Below are 15,810 nucleotides of genomic sequence, written 5' to 3'. Positions count from 1 at the left end.
CATCACAAGAGAATACTTCCAGGGGTGTCATTTTATTTTATTTCACTTACTCCACAAGGACCCCCATGCCACAGAGGAATTCCTTATGCTAATAAAATTGTGTTTCATTTGTGAGTGCTACCCTCCCAGCCTGGCACCCATCATCACTCCAAGCTCCTAAGCTCTAGGCTGCTGAACCCCGGTGGTCCCTAGCACCAAACTAGGTAGCCGAGCTGACTTATAGACGAGTCAGCCACAAGCAGTGGTGGATAATGGGACTGTGACTCTATTTATAGGTCTTCCAAGATGTAAACAGGGAGTATTTAGTAGACAAACGGGCAAGCTTTAAGATTTAGAATGTAAAGATGTGTCCTCTCGATAGGATTACGTCATTCGTCAAGGGTAGGGCGAGGAAGCAGCCCGTGAAAGAAATCAAATTATTCTGCAACGTTTCAATCTTTGAAAATTGAATGATTCTGCTTCTTTGGAGATCTGTTTTTAAAGGCAGTTCGTTAACAAAGAAATGCCAAGACATCTTGATGCAATACTGGGAAAAACAGGAGGTAAAGGATGAGAGAAACATCATTAGCAATGAATGCCTGTGAAGCTATGGAAAGTGTGCGGCTGTCCCCATTTCTCATGTGATGAAAAACACAGGCACGGGAAAGAGATTAGAATAATGATTGATAGCGATGCACTTAGTAAAATTGCAGCAAAGTGCAGTGGTCAAAATAGGTTTTAAAAAAAAAACTAAAATCCAATAAACATTAGATGATGAGACACTAATAAAATGTAAAACGCCTAAAGCTTACATATTAACAAAACACAGTAAAAATATAAATGTAACTGAACGTCTTCCATTGGGTTAGAGAACAAGAGGAGAATAGACAGGAAGCAAATTAGGGTGGGCCAGCTGTGCACTAATGCTTCTGGCTTACCTCATTCGTAATTTAACAAAAATAGCCTGAAATGATTTATGAGCCCGGGTCTCAGCAAGAACATAGCAGAAACAGTGCTCTTTGCAGAGCTACATTCCCAGGTTAGTGAAGTGACTTACTAGGGTCACTCCAAACAGGCTCCCATTCTAAACATGCATAAGGTGGCAATCAGTGTTAAGTATTTTTCTGTGCTAGAATTAAACTAGAGCAGTTCACATGCCCATTCTGCAATCACAGTCTTTTTCGTGCCTTTGTTTCCACCAATTGAAATCATAGTTCCGTCATCCCTTTTTAAAACCATGGTTCTATCAAAATCTCTCCTAAATTCCTCTGTGATGTATAAACAACATAAGCGAACGTCCAATAAAATGCACGCGACAGTGCACCTCTCTCACATTTATGAGACAGTGCACCTCTCTCAAATTCATGAGACAGTACACCTCTCCCACACGCTGCACATTTAAATCAATTAGATGAATATAAGCTTGCCCATTCAACCGTCCTATACAATGCATAAAAATGGACATAACTCATAAAATACACCCAAACAGTCCAGAAAACTCTGCAGTGTGCAAACCAAAAAAATCCAGGTTGATTTTAAGCATCCATGCTGAAGCACTAGCCACACCCAAGAAACTTATAATGCATCCATCCCAAGCAAAACATTGAATAGCCTCACACTGCCTGCTACTTCCCACAACTCACCAACACCAGCAAATTCAGACTGTGGAATCCTGGAACCCTGAGTGTTAAGGTAGAGAACCCAAGCACTGAGAGGTCACACCAAGCGCATAACATGCACAGTCTATGTATGTATGTAGAATATAACTTTAAGTACTCCGCTACATCTAAAACGTCCAGAATTCGATCTCCCGCCTCACTTCATCTTGACTCTGTGTACAGCATTTCAACCAGGAGGTTTACCAGCAGCAATTGGTGCAAAAATAGGCATTTATTATTAGAAATTGCAGATTCAGATTTAAAGATGCAGAAATGGTTGAAGTACTTTACATGTCCATTCCTTCCTTCCTATCTCGGAAATTCCTATAAAGTCACTCCTAAACCGGTTAGTGGTATCTCTGCTTCCAGGATGGAAATGGGCAATTTGCACTTCCAAATTTGAGATGGAACAGGACAAGTTGTCTTTCCACATATCCTCGTGAAGAAAAAAGTAACACATCTCCCCATCTGACGTGCCCATTGCATTGTGTGTGGACATTATACATGTTGTGACAATGCAGCAGACATGTTACAATGTCACAAGCTCTAGAAGGAGGACACATTAAGCTTCTAACCATGATGAACAATTTGTCCATTTGTCCAATTCTATTTCCAGTGAGTGACAGCACCCGCCTGCAAGGGGTTGTCTGTGGAGTCCATGGGACCCCATTTCATCCCTTTAGAAGGTTGCATTTAGAAGGTGCACTGAAAGTGCACCACCCTTTTGTGGAGCATTGACAGCGTGCCTTCTAAAGGCATGTTTGTCTCTGCCCCCACGTCGGTTATACGGCACAGGGGCAGAAGCAAAGTAGTTCCTTCATTTGCATGGGGCTACGACATGTCACATAACCACACACTCATCCACACAGCTACTCACACACCCATTCATTCACCTAATCAGACTCTCAAAACAGCCACTCACCCATAGAAGCTTTCATACACCCACTCACACACCCACTTACATACCCATTCACACATCCATACAAGCACTCGCACATTCCTTTACTCACCCATACAGTAATTCACACAGACACTCACTGTCCAATACAGTCACTCATACACAAAGTCAATTAACAAAACACCTACTCAAACAGCACCTCACTCACCCATACAGCCACTTCCACTTGCACACCCAGTCACTTACTCATACAGCCATGCAGACACCCACTCACTCACGCATACAATCACCACACACCCACGTACACACTGATAGAGCCACTTACACTGTAACTCACCAACCCATACATCAACTGATACACCTACTCACTCACCAATACAGCCACTCACACAGCATCTCACTCACCCACACAGATACTTACATAACCATGTATCCAGCCACTCAGACACCCATACCCATACGCACAAGGATACAGTCACCCAGACACTCATTTAAAAGTAGTATCACTCCTCAGTGGTACATCTAGTATACTACTTTATGTTTTGTAGTACCTTAGTATATGTGTTTAACCATCATAAACTCTTACAAAATACATACACTCACTGGATGGTGACATCAATGATGTCATTTGAGATGTAATCAGTGATGTCACTGACCATGTCATGAGTGAAGTAATATGAGAGGTCAGAAGCAGTACATTGCAGGGCCATAAGTTATAGTTAGCTCAGGTAACTATAACTGGTGAATTTCACTGATTTTGTACGAGTGAAATCTGACCATAACTATAACGTCCCTGTAACCTTTGGTTTTTCCAGTGAGTATGTATATATATATATATATATATATATATATATATATATATATATATATATATATATATATATATATATATATATATATATATATATATATATTTATATATCTATATATATATATAAATATATATTTATATATATATATATATATATATATATATATATATATATATATATATATATATATATATATCGACAGTCACTCCTGAAGAACCACCTCCGAACCAGCAGGAACGGCGAAGCAGGAGACAGACCACAGCTTTCAGGAAAAAGATTTATTGTTCCAGATTATTCTGTGAGTAACCAGACATGACGCGTGTCGAGCTAAACAGCCCTTGTTCACATGCAAGGCAAAAGTGCAATGATAGTGCTTTATAAAGTGCTTAAAGTGCTCCGCCCACCATTCTGTTTCCCAGTGAGTCACGTGACTCGCATCACAAGGGAAAACAGACTATCTCAAAAACATATATATCTACAGGTATGTTGAACTGTCACTGTGAATATTTACAATTCCTGCATCAATGCGCAATGTGTAACAAAGATCTAAAAACAATATTTAGAATCCATTTAAAATTATTATACACACAAAAAATACATATTCTGAGGACATTTGTCCAAAGGAAGGAGTTATAACTGGATGAATCCAGATAGCAAGTATTCACAGCTGCAGAATAGAGCAGTCAAATTGATCGTAAAGAGATAGTAAAAAATCTTAGGGTGGCCAATATATACCTAATCATTACAAAGGAATCAACCTTTGACAGAGAACTATTGGCATGGCAGAGCCATATAACTAACAACCACAAACATGCTAGGACAAACCATGCCTAGTGTGCAAAGGAGGCTAAGAATAAAGTGCATACTGTCTGTTCAACTAGATTGAGCATATCAAGTTCATGGTATTATGTACATAAAGCACTGAAATATGAAAAAACATTATTATTACCCATGATAAAATCAGGAACTATATTATGTTTTTCTGTCTAAAAAGTGCAATCTTAAAACCATGAAATTCATAAAAACCACATCCAAAAAGAACATAACAGACTATAATACAAACATTGAATAGTGTTAAAAGTGTAAAAAACGTGAAGAGAAGATATATCAACCCCAGATATAAAATTGGGGATGGCACAATATAAGAAAATTCAAAATACACAACACATAAATATGCAAATAAATAATCCTATTATACATATAAAGTGCTATGCACAGATGAGTGTCATATAAACCATGAAAGACAACAGGGAACCTGACTGTCTTTCAACATTAACCAGGATCAAAGAGAGACTCATACTCTAAACATCCGTCCTGTGTTATATATTGAGTTGTACTGAGCAACAGGGAACCTGACTACTCGTGGACACAGGGCAAATAATCCGTACTGGAGAGAACCGAACAGCTCATTTCCAATCAACAGGTATCACAAGGATGGGCACAGGAAGCAAAACATGTAGCTGGAGATCGTAATACTTCTAGAGAAAGTTGTAAAAATCCTCAGTGTTATTAAGGCCATTAGGCCACTTACTATCGAACTCGAGTATAAAGCGAGTTTCGAGCTGTCGTAATAACAGCTCTCTGTTCCCTCCCCTGCGTAAGGGCAATACAGATCCTATTACAAAGTATCTCAAACAATTGAGATCTTTGTTGTGCTTAGCCGAGAATCATAAGTACATATTTTCATCTGTACCTCCTGCAGCAAAGGCAAACTAGGAATGAAATTAACTTTTCCATGCAAATAATGTTTCTTTTAAGTAGTATGCCTTTCAGAACATAAATAATTATATTTGCAATACTTACTTTCTAGGTCTTGCCCTTATTGAGTCCACCTCATTTCCCAGAATATAGTACTTCCTTGCCTCATGCAGTAAAGGGAAGCACTCTGGGGAGTCTTGAATAATTGCATCCATTTCCACTTTTTCCAGGAAGTAAGTCGGATCAAGGAGAGGAAGGCGCACGTGCTCCAAGATGTCTCTGAGAACCTTCTTCCTGGTCTTTGCATCATGCCTTACCCATCGCATCGCTGCCTCATAGACCACCTCTTCCTTCATAACCACCAGCTCCTCATTGGACAGATATGCAATCAACTCGGCTTGGCTTAAATCCAAGAATTCCTCATGACATGACACTTCTGAAAATCCCTCTAGCATAAACTTCTTGCTTTTTTCCGACAGCGAGGTGATTGAAAAAGAGTCGGCAAACTTCAAGATGCCCACACAATTGCAAGGGTGGAGCTGGTCTTCAAGGAATCTGATGCAGGCGTCTCGAAGTCTGGGGATCTGAAGAAGATCGGAGGCTTCCATAACACTTTCAACATTGTCTTCTTGGATCACCAGGCTTCCTCCGTACATGTAATCTAGGAGGAGGCTCATCGCAGAGGCTGCAATCTTCTGGATGCCAACAACGTCTTGGTGGCCTTCCTTCAAGTTGCTGCTGAACATTGCCCGGAAATATGCGCTGTTGGCTGACAAGGCCGCTCGGTGACAGGGGAACTCCTGTCCACCGACTGAGAGCACCACGTCAGTCAGAATACCACTTTGCCTATATGCATTTAAAGTCTGCAAGATCTCCTCTGCATGGCACGATCCATTGCAAAGCTTCAAGCACATCTTCTCTTCTTTCTCCTCTTGGGATGTGTTTTCAAGGCCATTTGTTCTGTAGGTGGATCGCTCTTCACCCATTGAGCGATCCATTCTGGAAAATAAGAACAAAGAAGGATGTCAAACAACTAAAGAGATCCAATATATGTTTTTAATTTTCTTATGTCCTATTTTCACCAGAGGAAATTCACCACTATCCTAAAGTAGACAGGATAGATAGATAGATAGATAGATAGATAGATAGATAGATAGATAGATAGATAGATAGATAGATAGATAGATAGATAGATAGATAGATAGATAGATAGATAGATAGATAGATAGATAGATAGATAGATAGATAGATAGATAGATAGATAGATAGATAGATAGATAGATAGATACTGGAGTACATGCATATCCTCATTTTTTCTATTTAACGCACGTTTACAATGTCTGACTGCATGCATGAATCTGAAACCCTTTTAACATAGGTGAAGAGAAATCCATTGTAGTAAACAAAATTCCAGGGTGTGGGAAAGTGGGCCAAGAGTGGTTTGCCTTGGGAGTTTGGTAACACTCAAAAACTTGTACAGTTGTGGTAATTTCCAAACTCTGCTCTGACCCGCTTCCACCCTGTAAACAGGGCAGCGACTTACTCTCCTTTCGCGATAGGAAGGGAATGGGTCACCCCATATTTGATAGGTGGAGGAGCTTCGTTGAGGGGAAAAATGTACATCTGTACAAGAGGCTCCATTCCATCTGTGTGGAATTCTACACTAAAGAGAACCGGTGGGTGAGGAGGGCTGGAAGCAAGGGTTTGGGGGGGGTGCTACAACACCCACAAAATAACCTTGAGGAATTCAGAGCTATAAAAATGCTTTTTAAAGTTGGTGTTTATCTTGTTGCCTTTTATGTGAGTTTATCGACACTGATCAAGTGTCAGCAATGTCTTCTGACAAATTGCTGCGTATTTAACCTAGAGATTGGTGTTTACTTTTTTCTTTCACTGATTTGAAAGCAAGTACATTTTGTAACGTGAACAAATTGGCAATCTTTCTGGGGTGCAGGAAGTGTCAACTATTATCTAGAACAACATAACTGAAATGACTGAAAGTGAGCTTGACAAAAATGTCAGCATCAAGGAAGGAGAAAGGAGGCACATTGTTTCAGTAATTGCGATGTGATGGAAATAAAGGATTTTAATATGATAAAAGGCACTTTACTTGTGTGATGTGCAAATAATAGGCCTGGGCCCATATTAGTGATAGGGTGCATTGTCTGTGTTTGCTGCATGGCACAGCTTTACACAGGTTCACCGGGCACAAACAGAAACAGTGTATACTATTACAGTGAATGCGCTGCCCCTAGGGCAGCCGTAAACGTGCACTGCCATGGGGTTAAACAATTCAGTGAAATACAGAGCGGCTGCTTCAAAACCCCTCTATGTTTCACGATGCAGGCACTTTAAAGATGGTTTAGAGACCCCCTTGCAGATAGGTGCAGTGAGTGACTGCACCCACCTGCAGGGCGGAGCCTGAGGGATCCATGGGACCCCCTTCACCCCTCTCAGGGGCTGTCCTTGGAGGATGCATTGAAAGTGTGTCACCTTTTGGTGGCACACTGCCAGTGCGCCTCCTAAAGGCATGTTTGCCTCTGCCCTTGCGTCCAAAATAAGGCGTGGGTGCAGAGTCAAATTGATTCCCTCATTTGCAAGGGACCACACCCCTATGCAAATGAGGGGTAATCCTCTCAAGATCATTGGTGCCACATGTGCACCAGCGCTATCAGTATCGAAGGGGCCAGGGGCATAGCTTCGGAGGGGTATTTTTTGATCTTACACCCCCCTACTAAATGTATTCTTTGGTAAATAATTGAGTATAGAGGCTTTCAGCAGGGTATTGTGTGGTGTCTGTCGGATTTCACCAGGACTTTTTACAAACACCAAGACAAAAACCCACACACGCAATCTCTCCTTTCTCTGGTTTGAAAGACTTCAAAGTGTTGGTTATTTTACAAAATATTGTGTTTTATCTTACTTAGTACCCCTACCGATCTGCATTCCTCTCCCTTTCAACTCTCATGTGCCCTTCTTGTCGTACAATATATTTTGGCATTATATGCCAGCGTGATTGTTGGGAAATCTACAGCTCACATCCCCCAATCTTACTAACCAAGCTATGCCCCTGCATAGCTTGGTCAGTATGTTTCTGTTGTTTCTGCGGTCCCTTATGTTATACCATACTGCCCAGGGGGTGCAAAAAGCGGGTGCACACACCTATTGTGCACCGGGGACACTATCTGTAACATGGCCCCAGGGCACAAATCCAGTTACCATACAATTTTATTTGGGTGCCATGTACATTTCATGACTATTTCTATATAAAGTGTGCTCTCTGTAAATAGCAGTCCCCTAACACAACATGCTTTGGGTATTTATTTGGGAACAATTTGCTGCAAAATGCACCACTTAATACACACTACGCCCTCACTATTTTCCTACTGAATGGATGAGTGGTTTGTTGCACCTTTTCTTTGTGTAATGTTGTGTTTTTTTCCTGCCCCTATTTCTTAAGAGAGATAACATTGATAACAGCACCATCAATCTGAAATATGTTGCAGCACCACTGTGGAGAACTCAGCACAGGGGGGATAGAAGCCTTTAGGAAATGTCACATACCATTTCAAGAAGAAAGCCTAGAAATCAGTGCCTCAAAGAGCTTTTAGATGTGTGTTACTTGGAAAGACATAGTAAAAGTACCCTCAGTGGTAGATGCAACCCATGGTTCTACAAGGTTTTTGGTGACTAGGCCCATAACACATTTGTACAGGAGATGGAAGTTTACATTATCTTGCTCCTGGTCCCTACACTTGTCATTCATAACAATATGCTTGGTAGCGAATACGTTCTTGCTTTTAATTTAAACACGGGTACAGGTAGTAGGGATGTATGACATTATAACGCATGCTGTTACAACGCATGCTGTTACAACGCAGGTTTTACTACGCATACCTTTACAACGCATTACACTTTGGGGTGCTGGATAGTTAATAGTTTAATTTACTATTCCAACTCCAGTCCTGGTGGACACTAGGGAAGGTGTTGGATAGTAAATTAAACTTATTCCCTATCCTAGAGCGCCCCCCAGTGTAATGCGTTGTAAAGGTATGCATAGTAAAACCTGCGTTGTAATAGCTTTGCGTCGTAAAAGTTTTGTTGTAAAGGATGTTTCCCAGTAGTACGATTCTGCAATGCGGACCATATAGCATATATTGCATATAGCATATACATTTATTTTGCATTCAGTGCCTTTTGTACTCTTCAGTTTCTCATCAGTGTAGCTCGAGAAGTGCAGACTATTTTTTGGTTTCTCAGAATCAGGTGGTTTCAGTTCCTCTGCGTAGTAATGCGTTTCCAATCCAATGCAACACTTGGCTTGTCTCAGCCGCGGTTAACATTGAGCAACTTCTTAGTATCTGGGTCTCTACAGTTTCAGCATTCTCACTTCCAGCTTCAGTTCTGCTTTCTTTTTCCCCAGGTCTCATTTGGTTTGCTTAGTTCATCTTCCATCACACTGTTTGCTTTCTCCAGTTAGAGGTACATCTAAGCATGAACATGCTATGGACTGAGCACAGATGTACTAACATTAAATTCACAAAAAGTGGTTGCAAATAGCGCACTGACTTTTTGCCTGTCCAATGAGGTCTTGACAGCTGACCGATGTACTAGTAGGTCAGTTCTCAAAATCGCCCTGAGGAGCAGGTAGCAATCCAACATACACTCATGAATATTACGGTAGGTCACAAAATTTTACTTACTCCAATTGAATGCCATCAACTAGAGGTTAACAGCTGAGATCAGCAGACCACCATTTCTGTGACCACATTTAAATAAAGGAAACTATTTTTAATGCAGCCAGTTTCCCTTAATGGGGCTGTATTAAAGAAAAAGCTTATGTTTTTGACTAGTTTGTTTGAGAGTTGGTCGTGATCCCCAGGAACACTGCCTACTCATCAACAAACATTTTTTAAAACATTCACAACTGGGAAGGGGTCCCAAATGGAATGGCTTCTGCTTGTGAATGGGTTACCACCTCCTCAGAGAAGTCCGTAACTTTTCAATGGTTTGTGACTGAAATTACGGTCTAATATGTGACCATGGATTAACACTACTAGTGGTATCAGTAGCAGCAGGGATACCAGGGCTCAGAAACAAAGGGGGATTACGAGTTATCCCAAGACCTATTTGGAATTGGCAGAAACATGCACATATCGGTATTACTAGCTTGGTTTTTACATGTTTTTTCCTAATTCTGGGCCATTTTCTGACCACATCAACTTGCTTTTACCAGACAAATGTATGGCCAAACATCCCTCAAAATTGTAATTCCCATTTTGGCCAGAAACAAGTTTTTGGCAGTAATAGGGGTTTCAGCCAATTTGTAAGGATCACATTAGTGTTGAAACAACGCATTACAGTGTGTAGGTATTAATATCGGAATAGCTAGACATACTATACATTAGTACTAATACTATGCACTAGCAGTGTACAGGCCTATGTATTGAAGTGAGAGTGCTGCAAGTCAGAATGGGTTAATGTTTTGAGTTGTGCGTGGGGAAAAAGTTAAAAAACTGGCCACTGGTGATGAAGGTCAGAACTGAGGTGTATCGTCAAAGTTGCCTTTGGGTCCCACGTCAGGTATAGCATGGTGCTACAGGTTGGTATTAGGGTTCACTGATTTTGTAGGACAGTTGGCAGCTGCCTCTCACTGAGGCACAGTGGGCACCTTTAAAACAAACCCCTGTGCTGATTCTGACCACTGTCCTGTTCCAGTCTGGATTGGTAAGAGTCATTAGAGGGTACCACATATTTTTACCTCAGGCCTCACTAACACATTCAACAGCCCTTAGTAACTGTAACAAGGTCTATCAAGCAAAAGGCTTCCAAACACCACCAGCAAGCAACAACATATCTTTTTTTCCTTTTAAAGCCTGCAAAATAAGGCAACCTCCTCATACCTGGTCCCAGAGTTTCTCCACACTCCAGAAACTTCCCCCCAGACAAAAAGAAAAGAAATTCAGAATCACACTCCCGAAATGTTTTAGCAAAGGAGGGTGAACAAAAAACATAAACCCACTGTGAAACACAGAAACAGTCACGAAGCAAAATGCATAGGATCTACAATTAAGTGGAATATCAACCCACAGCTAAGAACCACAAACACAAGAAACTGATGAATATCTGGTCACAGACACAGATTAGATTGAAAGAAGGGCACACAGGCCGAACTGTAAAGACAGTGCTATCTTGGGTTTGTCAACACGATTTCTTACCTTTGCCTCAAATTGTAAAGCGCTCTGATATCCTTCGGTATCAAGTTCACGCTATATAAAACTTTATAAATAAATGTGACACTTCCACATATCCAGCCCACATATTAGGCAGTAGCGGCTCCTGGTTGGAGTGCTGCCGGGCGGTGACGTGGGGAGGGGCAAGGTGGGGGGGGTAGTAAATACCGGAATATGGATGAATGCAAGTAAGTAGACAATTAAATCAATAAAACTAATTTTGTTGCGCGCGCTGCAGTGCCAAATGGAAAGGCTGGTGGTGGAAGAACTCAAAATATGCTGAGCGGGACTGTGCCAGACATTGTCAGTCGTATGCGGCAAAACGGTGGACCGCCGCTTCTGCGACACCATGAGTCTGGCGGTCACAGACCGCCAATCTCGTAATCAAGACCTTAGAGTCTTCCTCAGACCCACTTAGGCCCTAATTGACAAGTGGGGGTTATTTTCAGTCCCTGTGCAAACTGAGGTTTGCACAGGAATCAGAATTTGAAGTCATGCGGTCATCAACCTCGTACCCCTACAATTTATCGATGAACAAAGTACAGTAAATTTCAATGCATGCACACTATGGGCCTCATTAGAAGTTGGCGGTTATATTCAAGCCATGCCTAAACCTCCATTTATGCATGGGTTTGAATTAGAAGTTGTTCGTTATTTAACACATCCAATAATTATCGGATGCGTTAAATAACTCAACCTTTGTTCAATTTCAGCAAGTCAATTTAACGGGGGAAAACCAAGCGGTATTTACCATATCCTGTGGATTTTGGTGAGTAAAATACAAAAATCTGCGTGTTATTCCCCAACAATTCATACTTATTGCACTTGATAAATAATTAGGAGTGGGTGGAATGTGGCATTCCGCCAGTAGAATTGGTGGTATTTGGCAAGTTTCGTCCAAATTCTGTCAATCGCTGCATGCCAGAATTTTTTTCCTGTGAGGCTCCAGAAATGCGAGCGAGATTTGGCATCCCGAGTGTGATTTTCTAACAGGGGTGGTCGCGGTCAGAGGGCTGCTTCTCCAGTAGAAAAGCTTCCGCTCGAGTAGATTTTCTACTCGAGCGGCAGTAGAATGAGCTCGAATGACCGCTCGCTCTTGTGCATCACATAGTGCAGTTGGCGCTGATGTTTCAGCGCTGCTTGTGCTACCAGTGATACATTGCTGCGAGATGTGCATATTTTTCACCCATTGGCAGAACTCCCTCCACCCACTCCTGTAAATAATGTACCCTGTGGTTTTCTTATTTATCATGTGCAATAAATACCACCTATACTCCTATTCAGGCCCTCTGATGCAGAAAACACTGATTGCATTGGGTAATTTCCCATTTTACAGAGGAAAACTCAGAATATTATGCATTTTACCTGAAAGAATAAATACTGAACCACTGGATAATGGTACTTATAAACTGCAACAAATACCTTACTGTATACAGCTCCCACCTTGTAATCACGGCCTCAATCTTTTCCAGACCGCATAGCTATTCAGTGTTCAGTGCCTAGAACTGGATGTTGTGTCTACAATGGGCGCTATGTAAGTGCAATAACTCTTTCAAACACAAGTAAAAGCCAGGGGCCTTCCGGGGACGAGCTCTGAAGGAGATATCAGGAAATACAGGGTCTCGTGAAGATACAGTGAGCACAACAACAAAGCTGAACAGCACAGTCTCTTTGCTGAGTGCCAGACATAATAGCATTAGCATTTCCAAGCCATTAGTCTTTCTTCCATTCCTGCTCCAGGGCTTGCACTCCATTGATCAGCTGCCTCCCCTCCCCTCCTCTCGTGATGTTTTTCTCTCAGACAAATCAGTGCAGAAACCGCAGCCCTGAATATTAATGAGACCTGAGTCTGGATGTTTATTATTAAAACCTTGGCTGTGGATAAGAGCTGTGTCCCCATTGAGTGTCGGCGCAATGACCCGCCCCATCACCGAAACACGTCTTCAGCACTGCAGGCGCTTGGAGAAGGCATTGTAGGGATAACATAGCACTAGGTCTATTTCATATCATGCTTTCAACGTAGATGGCAATTTTAAGTTACTAATCTTTAATGCTTAAAAAACTAAAAAACACATACACACAGACAACAGACCTTGAGGTGTGACTGAGAGCCATATGTATCAAGGCAAAATGGGTTAGCAAACGCCGAAATTCGCAGAATTCCGGCGTTTGCGAACCCATTTTCGCTAAATGGTATGTATGAAACATTTTTGTTGCAAAATAAGGAATCGCTAAATTTACAATTCCTTATTTTGCGATTGCATTTAAGGAATTGCAAATTTTGCGATTCCTTAAATGCAATGTATCAAGGTAAAAAAAATTCCAAAATGCCATTAAGGAATCGCAAATTACCACCAACTTCTAGTTGGTGGTAAGTTGTGAATTCTTTAAAAAAAGCATTATTTTAAAAATCAAAAGGTGCCATGTGACGCTCATACATGCTCTTAGGGCATGTATGTGCGCCATATGTGCACACATGTCATTTTCAGGGGTGCAGCAGGGTGTTCTTGAGACACCCCTGCACCCTTGAAAATATTCACAATTTGCGATTAGCAAATTGCAATTCGCAATTTCCCCTTCATCCCTATGGGCCTCCTGGCCCATAGAAATGAATGAGAAATTATTCCTTAATTGCGATTAGCAATTTGCTAATCGCAATTATAGAATTTTAAGGAATCGCTAAAAAGAAGCGATTTTCTACATACATACCATTTTGCGATTTCTAAATAGCGATTCCTTAAAAATCGCTATTTAGGAATCGCAAAACGGAATGTTCATACATATGGCCCTGAGTCTTGTAGTAATCATGGCTTACCTCTGGAATTCAGGAGTGCCAGAACAGTGTGTGTGCTTGGGTGGGGTGGTGTGACTGAGTGTTTTTCAGATGACAGACATCCTACAAAAAAATGGCAGATCCAACATTTTTTGAGTGAAAAGACACGTTTACACTCTACGGGGCATATATACGAACCCCCTGTGCCGCCAGTGCGTCACTTTTTTGTGATTCACCAGCGGCGCATTCTGCGGCCCCATATTTACAAGGACACGTAAGGCCACCCTGCATGGCTTTTCGGGTCCTTGTAAATATGGCCCCTTTTCATGCAGCACTTTGCATAAAATGGCCGTGCCATGAGTGTTGCTGTGGCTGTGCCAACGCAATGCCCATACCTTCTGCCACATTCCCAGGTTTGCAACCTTTCATAAACCTAGGAATGAGTCAGAATCGTGCCTCCGGCGCAACGAGTATGTTTTTATTTCTCCTTGTTTTTTCCTCTTTATATGTGGGCTTTATTTTGTAGCACACAGAGAAAGAGGAAAACTTCTCTTGTGATTGTTTTTGTGCGGGAAGGTGTCCCTTCCTGAACAAAAATGATCTCCCCTAAAACGCAGACACCCTTGCAGCATGGTGCAAGGGTGCCTGCATTGGCACATGGAAACCAATTGTGCGCCAGCGCAGGGGAAAGCACAGGGGTGCATCAAATTGTTGTAAATATAACGCATCCCTATGTTTTGAAAGTGCCGCTGCGCAGCCAAAGGGCTTGCGGTGCCGTGATGCGGCACTTTCTTATAAATAAGGCCCTAAATATGATAACCAGGACACACCTGCCAGTTTCTGAAAGATGTCCTGAATCCACTAAACTCTATATACCCCCCAAAGTCACAGTAAAATATTTGTGAATCAGTACCCTTCTGTTCAATCGGTACAGCATATCGTCTCCCTACTATCGTCTGTAAAATTATTTAACGTCCCTGATAAAAGTGATATAAAAGGCACAAATGAGTAAATTTACACCTGTTTGGGCTGTAAGACTATGGTTGTATGACTTTTCAACGCATGCTTTTACCACGCATGCCTTTACAACTCAGGTATTACAACGCAAGTCGTTACAACGACTTGCGTTGGGGGGCGCTGGATAGTGGAATAGTTTACTTTTCTATTCCAACTCCAGTCCCCGTGGATAGTAGGGAAGGTGTTGGATAGAAAATTAAACTGTTAAACAGCACCCTCCAGCGAAAGTCGTTGTAACGACTTTCGTTGTAATTCCTGCGTTGAAATGGTAGTGCGTGGTAAAAGTTTTGTTTTAAACGATGTTCCCCAAGACTACTGGAGGAGATGTGGATGTGACTTTGGTGAATTAGGGAATCCATACAGCCATTTCCATTTCTGAGTATGTGAAAAGGGCTGCATAAGTATTTCTACTTCTAGCACTCCTGGCTTACTTCTGCTTTACTCCTGGAATTAATGAGTCCTACAAATGTAAATGTGTGTGTCTTGTAAAGCGCACTGCTACCCGGAGGCATCCTGGCGCTATAAACCACTGGGGAACCCGTCCTGACTTTCCCTGTGAGATGTTCCCTCCTGGGTATCTCCAAGGTGAAACCGGCATCCCCGGCGTTTGTGGGGGGCCGTTGTGGAGATGAGGCAAGCTAATGCCCAGAGTTGCCAAGTGTGATCCTTGGTTAGAGTAGGCACCGAGGCGAGAATTATCGAGTCTGCTGACCCTGGTTCACGATCCCTGCCGCATCGGGAA

At 41.8% G+C, this 15,810-nt stretch overlaps 1 protein-coding gene across 1 annotated transcript in view; it reads right to left on the bottom strand.

The window, feature by feature from the left end:
* The window catches only part of KLHL35 (kelch like family member 35), a 67,542-nt gene extending 61,499 nt beyond the window's left edge, over window positions 1-6,043 (bottom strand). Inside the window, exon 1 of the mRNA XM_086933860.1 lies at window positions 5,151-6,043. Within this exon, the coding sequence (XP_086789986.1) occupies window positions 5,151-6,043 (893 nt within the window). The remainder of the gene's footprint in view (window positions 1-5,150) is intronic.
* Between the last annotated feature and the right edge of the window lie 9,767 nt (window positions 6,044-15,810).

Source organism: Lissotriton vulgaris, chromosome 8, assembly GCF_964263255.1.
Source record: "Lissotriton vulgaris chromosome 8, aLisVul1.2, whole genome shotgun sequence".
In the NCBI taxonomy this organism is placed as follows: Eukaryota; Metazoa; Chordata; class Amphibia; order Caudata; family Salamandridae; genus Lissotriton; species Lissotriton vulgaris.
This window is presented reverse-complemented; position numbering and strand designations above follow the sequence as displayed.